Source organism: Lepidochelys kempii, chromosome 5 (assembly GCF_965140285.1).
Source record: "Lepidochelys kempii isolate rLepKem1 chromosome 5, rLepKem1.hap1, whole genome shotgun sequence".
Classification (NCBI taxonomy): Eukaryota; Metazoa; Chordata; order Testudines; family Cheloniidae; genus Lepidochelys; species Lepidochelys kempii.
In genome coordinates this window covers 78,056,636-78,082,651 of record NC_136384.1, presented here as the reverse complement: position 1 = coordinate 78,082,651, position 26,016 = coordinate 78,056,636, and the positions used below count along the sequence as shown (strand labels likewise).

Here is a 26,016-nt window from a genome sequence, read left to right as displayed (position 1 = left end):
CTACTGCCTGCCACTTCAGACTCCGGGTGCAAAGGGTTGTTCAGAAGGAAGTGTCTTCAGGAATTATAAGCACTCGTACACAAATGCTCTTGTGTCTTTGTCATGCTGAGACGTAGGTATAAGCCCAATCCCAATTACCGTATAAACCTTCTGACTTGGGTTAGCAAACCCTCAGGACCCAGGTCCTATGAGCTGCCTAGCGGTGGGGTAGGGTGGGGTGGGCTGAGCCCAAGTCCCAGTGGGACTTGGGTCCAAATCCTGTCATTTTGCAGCATGGACATAGCTGAAGCCTGGGTCCCCCAGTTCACATCCAGAGATTCCACCAATGCTATCCCACAATCCTTCGGCCCTATATTTCTCAGTCCTTTTACCTCTCTGTAATCCCATTACGATATGGCTTCATGAGGAGTGGAATCCTCGAGTGCCTCTGATCTGGTCACTGACTGTCTGAAGAGAATGTAAGGGTTTGGAGCCAGCGTGCAGAGTGAGGGAGAGGTGACGAGAGAGCCCCTTTCCATGGCACAGCAAAAGTTTATGGCTAATGATCATATGGTACAATTTATGGCACAATTCCCATTACTGAAATCTGAGTCCCTTTCCCTAGCAGAGCAAGGGACTTCGGGCTGAAAGCCAGACAGGCATAGTTCCCATTAGGCTGCATCCTGAGCAGGGCTCCACAGGAGGAACAGGCTTCTCTGCATGTCCAGACATGCAGCAGGGCGGGGATGGGGCCATGAACACAATACAGAGCACTATGAGAGCTTCCATATAGAAAAGCCCCAGTAAACAATCCCTCTGCAGAAGGCGGCAAAGAATAAGGGGTATTGCGATGCACCTGGTCACAGGTATAAACCCTGATTTTCACCCCACTTGTTCATTAAAAATATTAATTACTGCCTTGTGAAGGACACAATTGCTTTATCCTTTTTGGGTCTCTGGGGTTTTCAGGACTTGTCCCTGAATATCATGAAAATTCCCTGAATCACAGTGGGAGCTGTGTAGAAGCCTGGCTTCTTTCCCCAAGGAACAAAGGGCGCACTTCAGTATCCACAGGGTCGGGGGGGGGGGAGGGTGACTCTGGATCCTTTCTAGGGGTTTTTTCCCCCTGTCCAGCCCAAGTCTTTTGCAGTTAGCTTCCTCCTCATTCTTAGACTCTCTCCCTGAAAAACTAAAGAAGCCCCTGATTGGAGTTGTCTCCCCTCTGGGCAAGGTGGAGACCAGACATGCCAGTCCAACTCTGAGCCCTGTACTCTGGCAGAGCAAGTGTGTTGGCTGGCTGGGAAGAAGCAGGGTATAATTCACCCTCTGTAGCTGTTGTAAATGCTGCCTCACATAGGGAATACCTCATTAGATTTAAGTCAAGTATTTGCAGGCTAGCTCTGCCATGTCTGAGTAAGGGCAGAGGATCCCAGCAGGGGAGATGCTGCAGTAGCAGATCCAGGTGGTTGAAGTCACCATGCTGCTATTTACCCAATGCACAGGAGGAGGAAGAGGAAAATTATAAACTACAACTGCATGAAAATGAATACAAATAAAGATTTAAAATCAAAATGTTCAGGAGAAACTGAACCGCCAACTTGGTCCACCTCTGGAGGCAGAAAATCCAGCATCCTGAGCTCAAGGATGGAGCTTAGTCCTGGAGCCTCCAAAAGTAACATTGGACTGCCTCTGAATTCCATACTTAGGTGGGGGGCATTAGCCCATTAGTAACGGATGAGGAGAGAAATTGTGCAACAGAGCCATGCTCTCTTTAGACTCCCTGGAAGTCCTGCTGGCTCTAGCTGTACTATAAGACCTCAAAACATATCAAATTGCAACCTATTAATGAAACTTGCTGAAGTCTGGAGCTGGCCTATGTGGCAGAGTAGCAAGTTACACAAATAAACTCATGATGGGGGAAGGGGATAGCATATGGCACTATTTTCAATTCTTTTAAAACTATTCTTTTGGTGATTGTAGGTAATCACTTGATGGGTATTTCACCCAAAGAGTTAATAAAGGCAGTTCAGCACGAGTAAAATAAATGTATTAAATTGATTTGAAGATCATCTTTACTAATGCAGACAAAGTGCGGGCCCCAAACTCTACTTTCAGCGATTTATGTTTCCCTTGGAAAAAAATCTGATTTTCATTCTAGCACATGGGGACATTGTTAATTTTTTCTGTATACCTGAATTCAGTTCATATATACTTGAAGCAAAATAGGTAGCCTCTGCATGAGGTAAAAGCCTGCTTTGGCCTCTAATGACAATGAGATGTGTGTCTTATGCTAGAAATCGAGCCACTTAAATCCTCTCTCTCTAAACAAACAAAAAATATTTATACTTACAGATATATCATCGCTAAAATCTATTTCATCCAAATCAAGGTATTCAGGGGCTTCCATTATTCTTCTATGCACATTTTGGGTGAGTCAGTACAGCAGTAAAGTCCTATTAAAAATACAGAAAATGAGGTAATATATATTAAAGAATCTAAAACCTTTAAAACATTTTCACATGGTCACCACATTACTGAAAAAGTATTTAAGCTGGACTGGAATTGAAGTACCCTTCCTTTCACTTAATTTGTCTGCTCTGGGCAGGTATCATGGGGTTTTTTGTGCATGTGCTTGTGCCCATTTCAGCTAATACAGCAGGACAGCCACCTTGAATGTGAACAGGATGTGACAGACTCCAATCCTGCAACTTGTTGTACACTCACAGACACCCTCTCCCCATGCAGAGCCCCACTGAAGTCAACAAGGCTGTGCATACAGAGTCAGTTGCAGGATCAAATCCTTAAACAGTAACAGCCCACTAGATGCTTGATCCTGCAAGGTGCAGAGCACCCACATCCTCAGTGGGAGAGGCAAAAGACAATATCAAGGAGGTGGATGACTTCCTTTTTGTCACCCAGAGTACCATCGTGATACTCATTCCTTGAAATGGTGACCGTGACAAGAACTGAACTATACCTATAGGCATCTATCCTTGGCGTTCTTTACTAGTTCCTCACAGCGGAAAAATAGCTTAAGAAAAACTCTGCATGAGCAAAGAAAGAACATAAGATCTGCAAATCTGCATGAATCAGAGATCACACATTCCAAAGGGGTTAGGATTATAAAGTACTCATAATTTTCTTAATTCTAACCAAATCATTTTCCAACTTGTCAAAGGTATACATCCTGACCAAAGACAAGTACAATGCTGAAAAAAGGAAGATATTTAAGTTAGCTGACAAAGAAAGATGATAATGCATTAACAATAACAATTAAGATGTAAAGCACTAAGTGCTAAGCATTATTACGGCAGCAAATTCACTCTGCCAGCACTTGTGTGTGACAAACGAAAAGCTTGAAGCAAAAGCCCCAGTTCATCAATCTGACAATTGGTAAACAATATATTTACAAATAATGGAAATTAAGCTGTGCTGGTCTAAACAGAATCATTGTATGCATCAATAACATTTGGTTAGCAATGTTCCAACAAGTTTAAAAAAACCCAAAAAACCCTATTCTGCAGGTGTTATATTCATTGGCATACAAAATTGTAGTCGTTAATCTCCTACACACTGACCTCCACAAACTAAAAGTTGATCTTAAAACAGCTGCTCTTGAAACGTTATAAAAAGTAGAAATGAGAAATGTATTCAAAACCGTTTTTAAGCTTGAAAAGCTGAATGTATGATTCTCATCAAATTACTGCAAATACAGGATCATTTAGTATCAGGTTTTCTATGGAAGTTCAAAGGTCGTGTTTTTTTTTCCCCCTCAAACACACTTAAGGTATTAATATATTTCTCCCTCACAGCAATCTACAGACAGCTGTTTAAAAACATACAAATCTTATGTGTTTTCTCCACTTACACAAAACAGGTTTTACCTCAACTAAACCTTTGTGTTCAAGGAGCAAAATACAAAATTGGGACAACTTCTGTGACAGACTCTGGAATAAATTCACTTGTGAATTAGCTGGTGGGTCGGGTTACATATAGATGGGACAATGGGAGGGAAATGGGTGTAAAATGGAAAAAATAATACAAAACAAGTCACATCTTCTTTATATCAGGGAGCAGAAGGTGGTGTATAATAGGAAACTATTGGGCAGAATAATTGCACTCGTTTTGTTCACTTGATAAAGACCAAATTGATACTCAAAGTGCACTCACATAGTAAGATACCAGTCAGTGTGAGTAAGGGTGACATGACCAGGTCTTCAGAGTTTTCCACCTGTTTGTTCATTAATGAGCACATAAGACTGCAGTATATTTGTTATGGCTGTTACACTGTACATTTGGAGGGAAATTATGACTTAATCATGGCAAAATATTTAGTTGTAGATATTTTAGTCGAACTGTATCATTAACAACCAAACTACTCTTGCAAGCATAAAATGAGAAAAATTTCCTGCTCCATTTTGTACATCAATTTGGCATTCACTAAATGTGCCAACTTACATGTGGTCAAATTCTGCAAGGCATCCCTATGCCAGCGACCTGCATTATGGGAAGCTATGCAGGTGCAGAAGCAGGTTCTGCAGAACTACGATGTACCAGACTACACTGGTGGTAGGCAGAACCGGGCAGGAAATGGCAGAACCTTGACTCTGCCCCCCACAACGTGCCCAGTGACACAGTTATAATGGCACATTTGACAGCATACACATCTCTGAGTGCAGACCTAGTGCAGTTCACTCTTTCCACAAAACAAGAGGGGAAGAGGGATGGAGATTATGAGTCCCTGAGCCACAGCCTCCCAGACTGCTCCAAGGGCAGTGCAACAGTGCACTGTCCTTTATTCTGCACCAACTGTTACCTCTGGACATAGGCCATAATGAGGGGTGAAAGGCAGTGTGTGTTAGAGCTAAAACAACTATTAGTGGGGGAGGCTGAGAGAAGAGGGAATGTTACATGAAGTAGGGGTGGCCCACTTTACATTACTTATCTACACCCATTCATCCCATTGACACACACACCATTAGTAACTACAAAAAAATGAGCATCAAAAACGTCAGTCCACTTCCTCCACACCCACATTTCACTGCCATGCAACTGTGTCGGTACAACTGTGGTTCTATTGATATGCAGCTTCATAACAGGCTCAATGTCATGAAGTCCCCAAGCAGGCTACGGAAGGGCCCAAATTATGGCAGCAGCTTCTGCTGTACAAGTGTCCACATCTTTCAAGCATTTTCCTGTACTGTCTATGACATTACTTAAGTATTTGACAGTTGCCACCAACTCAATGTCCTGTCCATGCAGATTCATATTGAGCTGGTTATCATCTGGAGCTGGTGGCTGCTTGATGGTAATGGCCAGGGATTAGTTTCAGCCATATGATAATGAGACCAAAGTGCACTGCTTTTTGCCTGAACAGATTGGTGAATCACAGCAGCTGAGAGCCAAACTGAGCCAATAAGACAATGTCATCAGCATATCCAAAATCTCAAAGAAGAATGGTGTTGAGCTCAGTGCCACCGAACAATGCCTCCTCATGAATATCCATCAATCAATCAATGCCAGTATTGAACAATGATGACAGAACACAGCATTGCCAAATTCCATGTAGATAGGAAAGAATGTGGTGTATTTGACATAGAATGGAAAACTGAGTTTAAATCAATTATAGGTCTTTTCTATCAATGACATTATCTTCCCAGGGATGCTGGGTTGCCTCATCAGATCCCACAAAGTCACTCAATGCACTAAATAAAAGGCCTGACAGAAACCTACACAAAGTGTTGTGAATGTCTTATTAAATTCAACTATCTCAGGGGTTCTCAAACTGGGGATCGCGAGCTGTCAGCCTCCACCTCAAACCCCACTTTGCCTCCAGCATTTATAATGGTGTTAAATATATAAAAAAGTGTTTTTAATTTATAAGGAGGGGTCACACTCAGAGGCTTGCTATGTGAAAGGAGTCACCAGTACAAAAGTTTGAGAACCACTATCTCCTCAAAAATCTGTCTCAAGGTAAAGATCTGGTCAACAACGGAACAAACCAGGTCTAAAGCTACATTAAGTATCCCAGTCTTTGTCACAAAGTGGATCGCTGATTTGAGACTCTAGACCAGAAATGAAGACTGTCCCTGGGATCACTAACAGCATAATGCCTCTATAGTTGTTACACTCAGCCATATCATCCTTTTTGAACAGATGCAAAGTAACACCAGTCATTGGGGATAATATAAGTGTGCCAGATGATCTGGAAGAGCCTATGCAGCCATGGTACAATAATATTCTCACTGGTCTTCAACAACTTAGGTGAAATGTCACAAACTGAGATTTCAGCTTATGGACTGTGAACTGGATCTCTTCTTGGTTGAAGGAAGGTGGCTCTTCCAGAAGTTCCTGCCCCTCTTAAACTGGAAGAGGGATGTTTTAATTCTTGTTGTCTTCTTCTGTTGGTCCATATTAAGAGTCAGGACAAGATCAGAAATTAGGCTATTTGAAGCCGAATTCAGCAACTACCTCCATTAGCACTGTTAAGATTTCGATGGCCTTCTTAGTATGGACATATTAGGATGGAAGACCAATGAATTCTGAAATGTGTTTACTAAGGAATAGCTCTACCCATCTGGCAATGAAGTGGTGACAAAAAATTCCCAAATCCATCTGCAACTACCTAGAAGACTGTGCCCCATCTGAACCAGACACAGACCTGCCCCGGTGAGGTAACATATGACTAAATATGTAATAAATAAATTACAAGATATAAAATGTAAGAGTCACATAACAGATTGGGTACACACAAACAGGTATAAACAAGTGCCTACAGTTACAATATCCTTATACTGCAGCAAGATGTACTACCAAAAGTGTGTTTTACCAGAGTTTTGCTTCAATTATTAACATTATTCCAATTTTTCTTTATTTGACTTTTAAAATCCATCCCACTTTGGATTGCAGTGTATCCAAAAAGTTTATTGGAAAGAAGCATTTTACAGTGATGAAAACTATTTGATAATTTTGTTGGCCTTCAGAAATAAATTGATTTCTGTTATTAAGTGTATGGAAAAGCCACAACAGTTTTTGGTATAGCAGACTGATTTGTTTTTATTTGGACAACAGAAAGACAGCAGCTTTACCCTCAATTGTAATTATTCAATTTAAGAAGATAAGAACCAATAGAGTTATGAATAACCTGAAGACAGAACTGTGAGGATCATTGGCATAAAACAACAGGAGTCTAGATCCTTTTGGTAATAAACAAGTGAGAAATCCAGAGTGCAGAAACAAGAAACATCAATGATACAACTTTAAGTGCGCTGAGGAATTAGTCTCTGCAGCATCATTCCCAATCCAAATACCACCATATGTTGCCTTCTCATGGTTTCAGAGCAGAAGGGCTATTTGAAAACAGAAAACAACTAAAAACTATCAAAGGAAGAAAGTCAAAAAGCATCACAAATATTTTCCCATAGGAAAAAAAAACTCTAGTTTTTATTTCTGTACTCAACCTTACATTCTGCATAAAGAAAATCACTGGAACACTAATAAGTTTTGTATCCTGCAGTCAGCTATGCATTCTTTTCTTATGTGCTAAAACTGGGCATCAAACTGCAATACCAGCAACCCAAATAGCAAAAACAATGACCAACCACATTTGTACTGGTCCATGCTTGGAGTGTCACTCAGGGGTAGATTACCTGATACAGTTTAACACAACAGAGCAATGCTATATATACTGTGAATCATATGGCAAGAGTCATAGTCAGTGCTTCTGCGAACAGGAGAACTTTGCAGCCAGGTGAATCCAACATACCACAGGAGGTGTAAACAATCTTCATAACATTTACCACCAATTTCTTAGCAAGATGAACAAATGCAATGCTGAAAATAAGTACAGTGACATTCACTAATGTCCAGTGATGCACCTCCTGATACAACAGATTAACAATGTTTCCAACCAAGCTCACAGCAATCAAATGAGCAAGCAAGTGATCATCTCCAATATTACAGCAGAAAGTTCCATGTTTTTTTAACTGGTCAGTCTTCTGAAATGTATTTTGCTCCTTAGAAAGGTTTTGGACTTCAAGAATTCCTGTAAAAATTTAATCTGTCTGGTGAGTTGGTTCATACACATATTACTCCAACAGTTGAGAAGAACACATAAAATAATCCAGCCTGTTGATAGAATGCAATACTGAAAAAAAAAAACCTCACAAACCACAGCACTCCGTATGTATGTACCCAATGGGTGTTTTTATCATTTTATGGGCACTAGTACTGTGAGAAAGCACAAGGATATTATTTAACTAAAGAAGATGGAAATATGATACTTGTAAAATACATAATAAATAAAATAATAATCTCTCACATACACTGTATTGTAATGAATGCTAAATATCAAATAATTTAGGGGTTATGCAGTTTTGCTAAAAATCACCTTCCCCTTCCTGTTCAGGTCTGAGAAACATTCTTTGGTGTCTCCCCAAAATATTAGGTTGTTCTTTGCTACCCTTCCCCCAAATAAAATTGATTTATCAGAACTTAAACCTTGTTGCCTACACACACAAAATAAAAAAAAACAAAACAGGCTAAGGACAGAGAGAAATTAATAATAAAATGGTAAAATGAAAAAAGGCAATGGGGGAAATCTTATTATCTGGTAGCTTTTGCCAACCAAAAATACAAGTGAAATTTAATTATTTATTACTTGCTGGAGAAACAACTATTACTTAAAAATCTTGGGTGCACTGACTAACTACTGCATGTTTCCTGAGGCAGAAGCTGAAAACTGGAATCCTGCTTCAATTTCCTTTTAAACACCACCAAAAAGCAGAAGAAATGGATGATGTGGCCTCTAGTTTGTTATATTTCTCTTCTGGCTCTCCTTAACCTGGTATCTGTCATTTTCTGTTCTTTGGGAAAAGTGCAGTTATAGTAACGTGGCTACAAAAACCCTTGAGACACCTATATTTTCTTGCTGGAAAAACAAATTTGACATCTAAGTTATCCTTGAACAAGTCATTTTTAAAAATTCTTCGGGGGGGGGTGGAGAGGCAAGGGGGGACAAGTTAAGAGGGAAAAGATTTTTTTAAAAAGTAAAACAGAAGTGGTGCTAGGTAATATTGTCCTGAAGAAACACATTATTATAATAATGCCAAGTAAAAAAAGCATAAAATAATTCTTTCAGTTTACCTTTTTGATATATCAGAAATGGCAAAAGGATGGCAAAAATAGTTCTCTTTCAACAGCAAAACTCCAAAGGGGCAGAAAGTCCCAATCACAGATATGTCTAGTGCAGGGCCAATCAGAGGGGGGGCAAGGAGAGCCATTTGGCCTGGGCCTCAAGCTCAAAGTGGGCCTCAAATTTAGACACTTGTTAATTTTTTGGCATTTGATAAGTTTTGCAACTTGTTTTTATGCACATCCCTATCGGACCAAAATGTGACACACCCTCTTAGCTTAGAGCTGCAAATTTAAGGAATTGCTTCAAGAAATACTCGAACTTGGTCTTTCTGGGGTGTTTCCTAATATTACAATTGCATTGCATATTTTTGTCAGTTTGTCTGCATCAGTGACTTCAGATGAATGAACCTTCAACGTGTTGAAGCAGGTAAAAAACTATCATTGTTCAACTATGGGACAAGAGCGTTTGAATGGGCTCGCCATGCTTAATATCAACTGTGGCACTGCACAAAAGCTAGATTTTTCCCTCAATAATTACTGCATTTGCACAGATAAAGGCTAGAAAAGCATTTGTTAAATAAAAAAATATTCAAATTATGTCTCACTCTTTTTTTGGTGCCTTATTTTGTTTTCATGTGTCATCATTTTTTATTTTTATTATGGCTGGGGCCTCAAAAGCTGGAAGTGGCTGGGAACTCTCTGGACCTCTGAGAGGACCTGGTCTAGTGTGACCTATCACTTCATGCATCTTACTTTTCTTTACGCATTCTGTGTGTTGGTGTGAGTGAGAGAGTGTCGTTGACAGAGTGAAAAAAAAAAAAGAATAGTGGGAGGGAAGGCAGAAAGAAAAGAGGAGCAGATACATCGTTCAGTTTCTTGCTCCCTACTCTGGGCAAACTGCAAAAACCTTGGAGCAAAGGTGCTCTGCAATGCTCCCTTGAGCCAAACATATAGATGAAATTAGCTGCTTCAGAAAAGATTCTCATCCAGCCTTTCTCAGCCTAGAATGGTCTCTAACCCTGCTCTGAGTGAAGGACTAAAACCAAGAGCAGTGGAGGGGGTGAAAAATGTCCTTTGTTGAAGACAAAACAAACCAACAAATCACTGATAATCATGGCTAACAGATTTATTCATGGATACAAGAACAACAATTAAAAAGAGGTTTGCCATCACTTTAACATACGTTCGGGTTATGATTTTAAGAAATGCAGCTGAAGGATAAACAGTAAATTATTTTCCACATCTCAAAACTACAGTGCTAGAGTATCTGGGGATTTACTTAAACTTTCAGTCAAATAAAAACTCAAACTTTCTCAATACTTTTGGTTGACAAAAGGCTAGGTTTTCTGAAGTGCACATGTGCAAAAGCTAATATTAAAGATTTAGGCTCTAAATCTAGAATGCCATGCCAGCTGGTTTTTAATTAGAGACTGTTACTTTACATAATTATAGGTCTGAGATCAAAAATAAACTTATTGCCCTCTCTTGAGCATTAGATATGTACAGCAGTTCTAAGATAAATAAGCTTCACAGACATAGTGGAAGATTTTACGATCTTTATATTGGGTATACAGTACAAATGAATGCGTGATAGAAAGCAATGCTTGAAACCTGATGAGTGTCATACAACCTTATCCCATGACTAACATTGAGGCCTGGTCTACACTACAGAGTTAAGCTGATGTAAGGCAGCTTACGTTGACCTAACTCTGTAAACGTTAACATTACAACGTTGCTCCCACTGATGTAAGTCACCCACTACTCCGACCCAATAACACCACCTCCGCAAAAGGTGCAACACTTAGGTTGATGTAGCTATGGCAACGTAGTGTCTCTGTAGACACTGAGTGTCGAGGTTCCTTCCCCAGTCTGAACTCTAGGGTACAGATGTGGGGACCTGCATGAAAGACCCCCTAAGCTTATTCTTACCAGCTTAGGTTAAAAGCTGCCACCACCAAAGTGTTACACAAACAACAGGGTAAGTGCCCACTTGGAAACGTCTCCCCCCCCAAAATATCCCCCCAAGCACTACACCCCCTTTCCTGGGGAAGGCTTGATAAAAATCCTCACCAATTTGCATAGATGAACACAGACCCAAGCCCTTGGATCTTAAGAACAATGAAAAAAGCAATCAGGTTCTTAAAAGAAGAATTTTAATTAAAGAAAAAGTAAAAGAAAAACCTCTGTAAAATCAGGAAGGGAAATACCTTACAGAGTAGTCAGATTCAAAACAGAGAATCCCTCTAGGCAAAACCTTAAATTACAAAAAGACACAAAAACAGGAATATACATTCCACTCAGCAAAACTTATTTTATCAGCCATTAAACAAAACAGAATCTAACACATATCTAACTAGATTGCTTACTAACTCTTTACAGGAGTTCTAACCTGCATTCCTGCTCTGGTCCCGGCAAAAGCATCACACAGATGGAGAGACCCTTTGTCCCCCCCCCGGCTCCAGCTTTGAAAGTATCTTGTCTCCTCACTGGTCATTCTGGTCAGGTGCCAGTGAGGTTATCTTAGCTTCTTACCCCTTTACAGGTGAAAGGGTTTTTCCTCTGGCCAGGAGGGATTTAAAGGTGGTTATGCCTTCCCTTTATATTTATGACACTGAGTTACATCATCGGTTGGTTGTCGGCCTCTGGGTGGCTGGGTGCCTCCACCTGTGAGCCCTGCATGGGGCTGAGAGCTGGGGCCGTTGACCCCTGGGTGGGGGTGGGAGGAGAGCTTCAGATGTCAGCCCCAGGGCAGGGGGTGCTCCAGCTGCAAGTGCCCCACAATCCACACAGTTAAGTAGGTGGAAGTGCTCCTGGTGAGGATGCATACCACCGACAGAGGGGACATAGAGTGGACATGACCCACTGCAATAACTACCTAACTTAGGTCAACTTTATTTTGTAATGTTGACTTGCCCTTACAAAGAGCTAAGAAAATATAACCAAGCTTCTTCAGTTTCAAACCAATGTATCAGTAAAAATTATTCTGTGCAGTCTATTCTGAATGGACTTTAAACCCCAGCACCCAATTAAAACTGTTCCGGAAGGCAGATTTTCAGTAAATTCTGGCAGCAGTCAGAAATTATCTGGGACTCTGGATCAAATTAATCCCTGCTGGAACTCTACTGGCTTCCGCAGAGTACCACCAAGGATGAATTTGGCCCTTTAATGGCAATCTCAGTCATCCGGCTGCTTAAGCCAGAAGGAAAGCACATATCCAGGAGCACTGCTACTGTGTGTGTGTGTCTATGTGCGCGAGTGCGGGGGGGGGGCAAAGTACAGTACAGGGGGAACATGGGCTGCAGAGTCCTAATCCAAACCCCAGGGAAGTCAATAGTAAGACTCCCAATAAGCTTTGGATGAGGCTCTGTATAAAACTTTACTTGTGGGAGGTCCAAGTATGGTTTTAAGTGCCATATACTGAAGTCCTCTTGGAGTTTTGGGTGCAACACATAAAAAGTATATAATCACAAAAGAGTATTGGTACAATGCTTAATACAGTGAGGTCCCAGTACTGATTAAAGACTCTGGGTTCTATCACAATACAAAATATTAATAGTTTATAGCTTGCAGCTCTATTTGCATGCCATGTATATGTATTACAGTTTAATTTTCCCAGTGGGGATGAATTAAACTACACAGAAAAAAATACAGCTCACTTATTTATATTTACGTTGTCCTCAATAACTCTAAGGGAAAATAACTGTTTCATCATTAAAGATTTAAATAGACCAGCCTGGGAATGAAAACTCAGAAGTTGTTACTCAAATTGACAGTTGATTTGCAGCTAAAGTACTTCATTTCAGCTTCACACATTCAGATAAAATGACAACCTGACATACTGTGACACTATTTTGAAAGTAATAAGTCTAATGAGGGATCGTAGTACTACAATGCAATCTCTAGTGTACTGTTCAACCCATCTTTCTCGGTTTTGGGAATCTCACAAGGTTTCTTCTTTTAAAAATTTATGTTAAATAACATTGTTTCTATTACTTGTCAAGTGCAACGTCTGGATTCTCTCTCACTGACTAAGCGTCTCTCTAGTACTAGCTTGTTTTATTTACTTTTTTTTCTCCCTTTTAAGCAAGCCAAGAAAAATACATAGTACAAGGGGAATTATCTACACAGTCAACTTCAAAATACAAAAGAATAAAAAAGGGTATTTTAAGGACCTTAGGTGAATTTGAAGGAACAATGTATTGTAAGGAAAATGAACAACTGGGTTGAAAATGACGTAATTGGCTTCACTGGAGGAGTGAATTCTGAGACCAGGATTACCTTATCCCTTATCACATTTATTCAGAAGTTTCCCCGAGTTCAAAAGTTCACAGCAGCCATTTATAATAGTATATTACTTCTGAAGCAAGTCAGAGTGAAAACGCTGCTTTTAATCAGCACACAAGTACAATCATTATACAAATCTTACTGATAGGGCTGAGACTAGGAATGGGACAGAGCATACTGATGTTCAAACAGTTAAGAGATGCTATTTAAAAAATATAACTTAAAAAAACTGAATTATAGCCACAAGAGCCTGCAGAAACACCATACCTGGAAAGAGAGAACGGAAAATTCTGGGCCTGATTCTGCTTCTATTGAAATTAATGGGAGTTTAGCAATGACTTCAGAGGGGAAAAAAGACAGGCAGGCCTTTATTGTGTTATGCTGTCTAGCAGTGGGCCCCTTCAGCAAAAGTTTACAAAGAGTTCCATCCAGCTGCTGGGGAGAAAGACAGAAGCTGCGCTAAGGGGTCTCAAAGAAGGTCAAGAAAAGTGTACGTGCACATAATCCTCAAGACTTTCTCAGGTATACAAAGCTTCCACCCCACCCATTGCATGGTAAATCCTCAACAACCCTAGCACAGGCATAAATAGCAGTGTAGACTGCGAGGCATTGCTTAGCTGAGTAAAGCCATGCCTGAACCCTTATGGTATGTACATTCTGTTCAGGGCTCTCTACATCTCCAAGCAGAGCCTCCCCACTCTACAGTGTAGTGTCTCCCTGCCAGAGTCTTCCTCCACCACAGGGAAAGGATTCAGCAGAAGGGAAAGACTCTGGCAGGGGAAGCAATGGAGAAGGGCTCCGGCAGGTCTCCACTGTTGGAGTCTTTCCTTGCTGCCTCCTCCCGCCTGAGCCTTTCGCTGCTGCATGTAACTGCACATCACAGTGTGGGCAGACTAGTTTTCACTTAGGTGTATAGCTACACACACTCTACAGGCTGCTGCCAGTAGTGTGCAGTGTAGATTTAGTTTTAATGGTTACTGTGAGAGACAATTTTCAGTCTGGATAAAACTTGCATATCTAGAAGCAAGGAATGGGTGTAAAGTATGCTCATAAGGGCAAGATCCTGATGCTGTTACTTATGCTGAGTAGTATGTTACTCTACATACTTACTTAGGGCTGTTCTACACTAGGAATTTACATTGGTACAGCTACGTCTCCAAGGGCTCTGAAAAATTCACACCTGAGAGATGTAGTTATACCAACCTAACCCCCAGTGTAGACAGCACTAGCTACAGCCTTTTGTACAACCTATACCAATGGGAAAACCCAATGTATGTAGTGTCCACACTGAAGTGTTGCAGCTGCACCACTATACCATTTTAAAGTGTAGACATACCCTGACTCCAGAAGTAAAGTATTACTCAATGGGTGAAATCCTGGCTCCGCAGAAATCCATAGGAGCTCTGCCATTGACTTCAATGGGGTGAGATTTTACCCAGCATGAGTAGGGAGACACTATCTGACCTTTGGCTGGTGTTTCATAGGCCTTCTCTGCCTGCTTTTCATTACTATTCCTGTACGCTCTCTCGTGAACAAGCTTTTACTGCATATTTTAAATATTTAAAAAGAGAAAAATTCATCTTTATACCGTAATAGGTTGGACCCCTTGGGAAGTCACCTGAGATACGACTGAGTCTACCTGTTCTGCCAGCATGGGCCCCCTTTAACCTGTCTTGCTGAGCCAGGCTCTTAAAACCTCCTCTAACACACACACAGGGCCACACCCAGCTTCAGATCAGCTATGGGAAACTCAGTTTAAGGGACTTGCTCCAGCACTCAGCTGTCCACCTCTCTTGGAGTACAGACCCAAAGATATAATATATTTGCCTCTTCCCTCAATGTGGAAGAGGGTATGCACAATTTCTCACCCCTCCCCCCGTAGAAATCAGATAAACTGGGTTGTATTATAAACCAGAAATAAATTTATTAACAACAGGTGTATTTTAAGGCGTTAAGGAGGTAGCAGACAGAACAAGGCAGATTACTAAGAAAATAAAACAGAGTACGCAAACTAAGCTTAATACATGAAAGAAACTACTTATGTGTGAGTTCTCATCCTAAATACGGTTCTAATAATCTTCACAGACCAGATGCACTTCCAGCCTGGGCCCAGTTCTTTCCTCCTGTTCAGTCTTAGTCGTTTCCAGCAGTTATCTTGGGTGGAGTAGCAGGGGAGAACTGACGACCAGGATTACCTCACTGCCCATCCTTAAATAGGATCTGCATAAGGCAGGAGTCCTCTGTTTCCTAGTCTGACCCAGTCCTTATCGTACAGCAGAAAGTTACAAGAAGTTCCAGGTAATGTTTTAATATCAGGTGACAAGACCACCTGACTCTGTAGGGCCCTTGTAGCCAATTCTTCCCAGGCTGACCCACACATTCACAGGAAGACTAAGCTCTTTTACAGTCCATTTCCTTGTTGATCGGTCATCCGCCCTATCTGGCTTTTCCACTGTTGTACCTGAAGTGTTAGCAGTGGGGGTCACCCAAAGTAGCATAGTTGAAATACAGATATATAGTCAATATTCCTAATTTCAGATACAGAAATGATACAGGCATACAAATAGGATAATCACATTCAGTAAATCAGAACCTTGCCAATGATCTCACATGAGCCATCTTGCATAAAGTATATCTCTGTTATGTCATATTCATATCATAAGCATATTTTCATAAATAATATGGAATGACATGTAACATACCCCCTCTCAGAAAACTTTTGAACTACTAATATATTTTTTTAAAAAGCAGTCAATGTTTAGGCAACGGAGTGAGCTGAATTGTAACATTCTTTTGAAGACAGACCACAAAGTTTGTCAAGTACCAATCTGCATTTGATAGTAATAAATACAATCCATTTCCAGAAACACATTTGTATTTCCTTAGAGATTTAAGCAAAAGAAAAATCGTACTCAAAGCATTAAACCAGAATGCATGCACTTGCACATTTTGCAATGATGCCTAGAAAAATAAACTTGTTTTAATTAGTCCTGAGGAGAAACCAAAGAGAATGGAAATAAATATTTGTTATTTTAAAACGGAAACAGCATACATGGTTCATGTACTCTGCAAAAGCTAATGCATCATATGCTAAATCTTAATGAAAGTATCAACATAAATAAAGGATCAGCTGATCTGTTTGAACACAGATATTTGATTTGCTATATTTGATTAATTTATGTTTGTATTCACTTTGAACTACACGACTGTTAGTTGATAATATGAAATATTCTGCAGTGATGTAATGTTAACACACTTACTTTGCTGCACCATAGCTCAAAAGACAATTGTTTCAGACAGGATGATTTTCACGTCAACTGCATTTGCAGGAAACTTGTATAAACATTTTCAACCAGCTAATTCTTTTCATAGACTTTGAGCCTCATTGACATGCAGATGAGAGCTAGATTAAATGACCCACAACTCTCTCTAAATGATACAAATATGTATATATAAATGAAGGGAGAGGCCAAACAGAAATTTCATCAGAACACATAACAAGGGCAGAGCGTATTCTTGTTATTATAAGTTGAATTTATAATACCATTGTTTTCAACAAACTACCAAACTATATCTACAGAGGGATGTACCTGTGTTTGACACCAGATAACATGCAACTCCCCTTCTAAATTGTGGTGGAACACAGTTTTGTCTCAGACATAGTTAAAAATATCTGAAAGGTATTAAAAGTCAAGGAGCGAGACACATTAATTAGGATGGCTCAAGAGGAGGTTGTTTTTTCTCCCCAAGAACAATGGGCTGAAATTAAACCAAATCAAACCAAAAAAACCCCTTACTATTAGGAAAAACTTCCCAGGGATGGCATTTATTAAACTGTAGAGTTGTCTCCCTAAGGAAACAGTGGAAATGCCATAGCTTGACACATTTAAAATTACAGTAGGGAAAGAACTTCTGGACTAAGTGGACATAGAAACATATATTAACAGCAGTTTGTGTAACCACTGTTTAAACAAGCTGCAATTAGGATATGCTTATTTCAGTATGCTCTGCATTACTACCTATATCCTTTTAGACTAGTCTGTCAAAATCAATCAATCAAATAAATAAATGATCATTCATTAAAGCAACTATTACAGTTTTTCCAAAGGAAGTTGGTACTGGTGAACAAACGTTATTTATGGTAGAGATGCCATAATCTTCAGTATATCCCAGCTGGCTCTCAAACATGTTTCTCACACCGTTCTTTAAAAAAAAAAAAGCTATAACATAAGGTGTAAGTAGATGTAATTGCTGGAAGCTGAAGCTAGACAAATGCAGATTAGAAATATGGCACACATTTTTAACAGTGAGGGTAATTAATCATTGGAAAAACTTATCAATGGTCATGGTGGATTCACTATCACTGGCAATTTGTAAATCACGACTGGATGTTTTTCTACAAGATATGCTCTAGTCCAAACAGGAACTGTTTTGGAGAAGTTCTATGGACTGTGTTATACAGGAGGTCAGAGTAGAAGATGATCACAGTGATCAATTTCTGGTTTTATAATCCCGAGTCTATACATATGACAGCGATTGTGTAATATATGTCCTTTCAAGCAACTTACTAGTTAAATGAAAATAATCAGGCTTTTACCTTCCTCATCAATCATCTATCTTCTGTTACAGGTACATAGCATTGTTGGTTTCTGGCCTATCTGCACAAGTTCATCATTTCACAAATCTATAAATGATTTCTTGAAAACCTTCCTAAGGACCCCACACCAGTGAAACTTAGGTAGGCTCCAAAATGTGATTAAAAACATAATGCAAGACATTGATAAATGCATTACATTATACTTGTATCATGAAGGTCTCTCCAACCAACCTTCTAGTAAAATTGTCTGAGAAGTCAATGAAGTTCCTTTTCATGAGGAAGCTGAGAGGTTTTGAAATTGATCTTTAATTTACCTGTTGCAAAAAAGATGGATAAGAAGATACTGTTAATCTCTAGGAGATTTTTGTCCTCAGTAAATACTTCACTGCCTAGTTTTCATCCTTTAGAACAGGACTTAATGTAGTAACTATGAGAAGGGACCACTTGAGACAAAGCCAGCATTTTGCATGAACTCAGAGAAAAGATGTGTGCACATGAACTATAATGACCATTTTATTCTAAATATGTTGGCCTTGAACATACCAAGTCACAACCTTGCCACCTCATTTTATGGAAGAACTACGTATCAATATGCCAGTTATCATCTACTACAGTTAGATACCTGTGTCAGAACTAGAATCATAACCAGATTCTGTGATAATCAGCTAGCATTCTATTAAGGTTTTTGTGTGCAGAGCCTAGAAAGAATGCTCCATTTTCCCTCTTATTCACTATACTTCCAATGCAGGAATAGGTACAGCACATACTCTTTCCATCACCAGAGGGATACAGTATTGATGGGGTCAACTTACTTTACTCTTTCAAATTTAAATGGTACACAATAGAGATAATGAGCCTCATTCTTCACTTCCTTGCAAGTGTGTAGATGTCTACAAATGGGCAAAGCGGGTACAAGAACACTCCCATTTTGATTTAGTAGCATTTTTATACCCACTTTGTACAGGTTTAAAAGACTACACAAGGTTCAGCAGAAGTGTGGTGTGCAGAAGTGTGCAGCTGCTGCCCTCCATTTCAAAAGACAACAGATAGTCAGATTTACCCTTTAAGCCATTTGGTGCTTCTTCCTTCATCTTGTGCAATATTCTTCGGAATGTTTTTCAGACACCAGGTCTTCCTACTGCAGTTAAAAACTAGACCACAAATGTCCTGCTGACAAATTCTAATCTAAGTCATGGGTTAGATTCCATACTATGAAATACTAAAACTAACAGTAAGAGGATCTTTTAATTTGCCATTCTGTAACTTTTCATCCACTACTATTCTATTCTCCACACAACTACTCAGATTCCTCTGCTTTGCATTACACATGCTTTTTGTTAGAGCCCAATCCTTTAAGTGCCTACAGAACACCGATAACTTCAATGGGAGTTGCATGTATTGAGGATTCACAGGATCAGGCTGACTGTTCTCAAGTGATCACTATTGCCAACACATGGAGAAGCAGTGAGGAAGTGAAGAAGCCAAATGTCGCCTTCCTTGGTCGGGATGGTCACCAAGATACAGGAACACTGGTGAGAACAGTAGGAGAAACAATGGAGAAACAGGAGGAACTTTTCAAGCTGAGAAGAGTTGCATCAAATGTCTCCTGTTTGAACATAAGGAGTTAAAGGACTTAATGGATTATTTTCAATGGAGACAAGATTTCTGAGAGGTGACCTCACAGTTTTAAAGGTGATTGATAAAGAGGTAAGAAACTGTTTGCACAGCTGAGTATTTCAAAATCTAGAGAGATGCCATCTAATAATTTTTAATGGGAATTGAGATAGTTATTTCACTAAAATATCACTGACAAATAATAATTCACCAAGTAAGACCATAAAACTAAATAGTAAAAATGAGCAAATGACAGCTATAATTTTTTAATGGCAAAGAGGAACCACAAGATAGATCAAAGTGTAACAAACCTGTCCCTTCGTAATTGTTTCAGAACCATCCTTCTCTGCTTTGTCACCAAACATCCTTTCACACACCAGTAGTTTTATTCTTTTTCTATACCCATTGTACTTCTGCTTTCTGCACAACAAAGTATCCATGTGGAAAAAGGTGATTCTGATCATACTGCTGTTCAGCTGAGGTCAGAGTGTGGCATTTAGTCATTGGTCTGCACTGGAAAAAGCACAGAGCCATACTGCCTAAGAGGCATTCCAGGAGGGACTGTACTTAGTAGACAATTCCTATCTGAGCTGCTTGGCATAAAGAGGGAGAGCACACACTGAACCAACCCTTTGGGTGGGACAGCCTGCTGCCACCTGACCAGCTCTAGCTCCACTTAGTCCCCTGCCTCCATTGGGGTGGTTTATATGCCAAACAGTGTTAAGAGGGGGCAGTCCTTGCACTCCCAAGGATAGGGTCTGCTATTGTGCCCATCAGGGAGCACTACTGCGCCAGGCCTAGGTCCAATCTGCTGAAGACAAATATTGGAAGTAAAATGTGTCCCAGCTCCACATTCTCCACTTCTCCCACAAAAAATAATAGCAAGCAGTATGTCTATTTTGTAACCACAGAAGAGCCTAGCTAGTGAACAGAGGTTGGGAATACTTCTATTTACTGAGAGAAATGCTAGCAGAAGATGTTCAGCAGACAGAAGCTTAGCTTCAAAAGGAAATATTTAGTTTTTCACAATGGACAAGTAAGCAAAAACAGTGATTGGTTAGATTTAGTTTAAAGGCTGAGCACATAATTTGGTTTTAACTGTACAATGTTTAGTTTTTAAGCAAGCAGTGTCATAGGAAAGTTTGCTTTCATGTGTAGTCGCGCCATAATTTCTATTTTTATTAATATAATTTTCTGTATCTATAAAACATACCATCATTCTTGGCACATGACCAAAATACAAGTGTAATCACAACTTTACTGGAAATATATGCAGCATTGGGTAATGCTGTCAGAGAGTACTCAAATTTTCCAACATACTAGAGTCAGTCAGTTTACCCCTATGGGGGCAGAGGGATATTTTTTACACTCACACAAGCAGATGTCCTCAAGGTGGAATCCACCCCCCCAGGTTCCATTCGGAGAAGCAGTTTATATTTCCAGCCACAACTGGCAGGAAATTTCCTGGTGGAAGCTGCCTGGGAGGTGCGTAGGTTCAATCTCATGGATATGTTTGTCCCATCTCCTTTCAATATGTTGGCAGTGTTGGCCTGCTCCATCTTTCAGAGCAGAGGCCTTGGGCAGTTTGCGTCACTGAAGCCTCAGTCTGGAGGAATTTTCTGCTGCCACATTTTGGTTTCTGCTGTATATGATGGAAATCACTTCAAGCCAAGGGGTGCAGCAGCACCCCCGGCACCCCTAGTTCCAGCACCTATATCTGAGCCTCTACTGGGTCTAGATGGTGTTAGACTGCCCATATGAAGAATCTTTTTCATTTCAAGGACTACGTCTTTGTAGTGGACAGCTTTCTGCTCTGTATGAGAATTTTTTGAACCTCACAGGAGCAGTTTTCGTCAGCATTGCTCAACCCACCAATAGCCAAGCAATTGGATGCAAAGACTTTGGGTCTGAGTGCAATACATGACCATAATTATAAGCCATTTTGTTCAGGTGGTCTGGGAAATGGATGGGAGGCTGACAGGACATTTGCAATAGGTTTGATGGCCAAAATTATCTCAGACAGTATGGAACTACCAGGATGAGCATGGCCTTGTCCCACCTGACCTTGAGACCAGGAAAAATTAGTGAAAAGGCATATAAATGGCCTGAAGATCACTGTAGCAGGAAGACTTATGGCAAGAAAATGATGCACAGGTGTCCTCTCTGGAGCAATACATACTCAGCATCTTGGAAAGATTTGTACTTGGACAGAGAGGCTCTCCTAACACTTCTATTTTTAGCATGCTAGCTTGATCAGAACTAGCATGTATCTCTCTCCGCAAGTTGTCAGCCTCTCTCAGTGCCAGACTTTGGTACCAGAGGTGACAGCACTAGCTTCCATGCTGATGGTGTCAACTTAAGCACTGGGTTTTTGTTCGCTGCTGGGATCTTCTCCATGCTAATTTTAGGCATCATAAATTTGCTAGATGGGGTGGTCCTGGATGTTTTTTTTTCCTCCCAGTACATGCTAGGCTCTTGTACCTATTTTGGGATCTGAAGAGACAGTCATCGATTGATCCAGGAAACAAAGCTTCAGTTAAGTATCCCACAGCTTGCAAGGTCTCAAAGAGAATGACTGGTATACGGAGCATCTACCATAAATTACTCTTGCCCAAGCAGAAGAGGCACCTCCTGTGCCCATCTTTTAAAGACATCAGCCCACCATAGGAAGGGCAGGGACTGAAGCCTGAAGGCTTAGAGTCTGCTATGTTGAGATGCCCTATATAGAGTCAAGTGTAAAAGGGGGCCTGACCATCCAAAATCAGGCCAAATGGGTCAAGTTCATTCACAGCAGTCCATCATGTGTGAAGTAGAAAAGTTCTGAAGAGTTTTAATTGGAGCTACAGAGTAGCAGATGGGACACCCACAAGGTCCCATCTCACTTTCACAGGTAAGAAGAAGGAACAGAAAGCATTGGGGCCACTCCACCCTCTATGCCCTCAGACAGAGGCACAAGAAGGCACAGGGCACATGTGCACCCGTGATAAACACAGCTATTTAAACAACTGATCTCACGTGCATAAGGGGCATGAACACCTACACATACTCTGACGCATAATGGAAGAACCAGCATATTTCCACTGCCCTCAGAATTCCCTACTCTGTGTTTTTTAACTCTGTCAAGGGGAATGCAGAAATCTCCATGTAGGAAAGTATGCAGCTCTCTCTCTCTCTCCAAGGAGCCCTCCTGGTGGGACCCAGAGAGCTGGATGGAGGGACCCAGAGAGCTATATGGAAGGACTAGCTCCTTACATAACTGCCCTAGGAATGGGAAGGGCAGAACCTAATATCACCAGGGAGCCTAGAACTTCAAGCCACATCTTCTCCACCTGTACATGCTCAAGAATCCTTCCCTGAAGGGAGGACTGGAGGCTACCTTGTGAAGTCAGCTTTCCAGAGTTGGTTGTAAACACTATTCCGCTATAGATTCATACACAGAACTCCCATTACTAATAATGGGAGTTATGGCTGAGCTTCAATAGGAGACCAAGCATACCCACAGTATTTTAAATGTTACAGACACAAATGTGTAAGGACTTGTCCCTCTAACCAATTGTTTCAAATTGATAGAGCGCAATACTGAAGTACTTGATAAACCATATTTCATTTTGTAAAGTGATGTTTTCCAATCTCTCATTTGTCTGAACATTACCCATGGTCTGTAAAAAAATCTATAAGAACGCATCAGGATCATTTACATGGTTATTTCCAACAGGAAGACCCTGAAGCTGTATACAGAGTCCTTCGGATCTATTACAATCAGCTGATAGGCCTAGCAGGTAGGAAAACAGATTGCTCATATTTGGAAATCTAGAAGTGCACAGAATGAGCAGGTCTATTAAGAAATACCATACATGAATTTATGTGCTACAGAGCTTGAACTTCAGATTTACACTACACAGCTAAAAATGACTGGCTGCTAATATAGCCGAGATGCACCTAACAGACTGCAGTGCACTGTGCTGCCTGCTCAAAGAGTCAAGTACAATAAACTAAGCTGGGAGCCAGAGCATTCACTGTACAAGTCAAGACATCTGTGCATATCCCAGTTCAACACTTTGAAAATCCACCCGAGGTTACAGGAGACACGGTGTGGACCTGTTCTTGCACATTAGCCAAAGAATGAAGCAGTAGTTCTGGGACTCGCTGCACGAACTCCAAATCACCACCTCTCTCAGACTGAGTTGGGCACTGAAGAGTAGATTATACTTTGTGAGGGGGGGATGCAGTAGAAAGGCCAGCTACATTTTATTAAATATCCCCTAAATTCCGTTTGAAAGACTAACAGGGGAACTACTTTCTGTTTTCCCCTCTGAAGGGTTATGGCAAAGGTACATACAATACATGCTATTTTGTTGTCTTCTCAGTTTTATGGGGGTATTTTCCCTCAAGGAGACGGTATGTATCATATTGCTTTCCAGGGGTTCAATGTCTGTAGCAAAATTGGGATTTGCAAATGTTTTTAATTGGATTTTTTATAAATGTTTTAGTTTTTCAGCATCCTGACTGTCTTCAAACATCTCTCGTTAAGGGGGAAAAGGGTTTTCTTATTATTATTGCTTCTAAAACTTACATTTTTCACATTACCATTGAAAATCTAAATTAAATTTAATAAATCTAGTTTTATAGTATCACCACATAATATGGTTCTCGCTCTCCTCCCCACTAAACCAATCAACTTAAATACATTCTAAAAACTGAAAAAGGAAGGATAAAACTTCTTTGGATTTTTAACTTTTGTACTTGGATCCCAACCTTCAGTTGTAGGTGTGACGCTGTATAAAAAGAAAGATGACCATTCTTACACTAAGGTATAACCACTAATGCAGAACCCCTGTTGCACAATTGTGATAAATCCTATGCAAACTATGCTTTGTAAGATACTACTAGAAAAATTGTGATCTGTTGAACAATGTTATCCTATTTATATGCATGCATTCTCACTGTATATGAAGTTATGAATCTTTGTTATGTGCTTGTATCTCAAACATGTTGTGTTCCTGGATAAGACAGATTTACACTAAGATCAGTCAGCCATGGTAGATGGGCCATTAAGGATAATCAACTATTCCGATGGGGCTCTCCTCATGATGCCTTAGAGAGCATATTGACAATGGAGGCCCAGGGATTCAGCTGGGCATGTAGGACATGTGATCCCTGATTCCATGTTTGTGACAGTAACTTTCCATGCACATGGGCTGAGGCTGAGGGGGTCAACAAGCAAGTGGACAAGGAGATATAGTGTATTTAGATTTTGGGAAAGCCTTTGACAAGGTCCCTCACCAAAGGCTCTTAAGCAAAGTAAGCTGTCATGGGATAAGAGGGAAGGTCTCATGGATTGGTAACTGGTTAAAAGGTATGAAACAAAGGGTAGGAATAAATGGTCAGTTTTCAGAATGGAGAAAGGTAAAAAGTGGTGTCCCCCAGGGGTCTGGTCTACATCTTGAATAATGCGTGCAGATGTGGTCACCCCATCTCAAGAAAGATATATTGGAATTGGAAAAGGTACAGAAAAGGGCAACTAAAATGATTAGGGGTATTGAACGGCTGCCATATGAAGAGAGAATCGAGATTAATAAGACTGGGACTTTTGAGCTTGGAAAAGAGACAGCTAAGGGGAGATATGATCAAGGTCTATAAAATCATGACTGGTGTGGAGAAAGTAAATAAGGAAGTGTTATTTACTCCTTCTCATAACATAAGAACTAGGGGTCCCCAAAAGAAATTAATAGGCAGCAGGTTTAGAACAAACAAAAGGAAGTATTTTTTTTATACAACGCACAGTCAACCTGTGGAACTCTTTGCCAGAGGAGGTTGTGAAGGCCAAGACTATAACAGAGTTAAAAAAAAGAACTAGATAAATTCATGGAGGATAGGTCCATCAATGGCTATTAGCCAGGATGGACAGGGATGGTGTCCCTAGCCTCTGTTTACCAGAAGCTGGGAATGGGTGACACTGGAAGGATTACTTGGTGATTACCTGTTCTGTTAATTCCCTCTGAGGCACCTGGCATTGGCCACTGTTGGAAGACAGGATACTGAGCTAGATGGACCTTTGGCCTGACCCAGTATGGCCGCTCTTATGTTCCAAACTGGAGACTAACGAGGAGTCCTTGTGGCACCTTAGAGACGAACAAATTTATTTGTGCATAAGCTTTTGTGGGCTAAAACCCACTTCATCAGATGTGATATCACCTTCATGCCTCTTTCCTGCTCCACATCTCTGGATATGGTTAAGGTTACATTTTAGTCACGGGTATTTTTAGTAAAAGTCATGGACAGGTCATGGGCAGTAACCAAAAATTCACGGCCCGTGACCTGTCCATGACTTGTACTATATACCCCTAATTAAAACTTGGGTGCTCTGGGGCAGGGGGCCAGGGATACCAGGGTGTCGAGGAACATGT

At 40.5% G+C, this 26,016-nt stretch overlaps 1 protein-coding gene across 3 annotated transcripts in view; it reads right to left on the bottom strand.

Annotated features, from left to right (window-relative positions):
- Window positions 1–26,016, bottom strand: part of SNCAIP (synuclein alpha interacting protein) — a 101,534-nt gene that overhangs the window by 57,302 nt on the left and 18,216 nt on the right. For all 3 annotated transcript variants that reach the window (XM_078852854.1, XM_073344812.2, XM_073344813.2), the window contains exon 2: window positions 2,330–2,432. In XM_078852854.1, coding sequence (XP_078708980.1) covers window positions 2,330–2,386 — 57 coding nt within the window. In that variant the 5' untranslated portion in view covers window positions 2,387–2,432. The remainder of the gene's footprint in view (window positions 1–2,329; window positions 2,433–26,016) is intronic.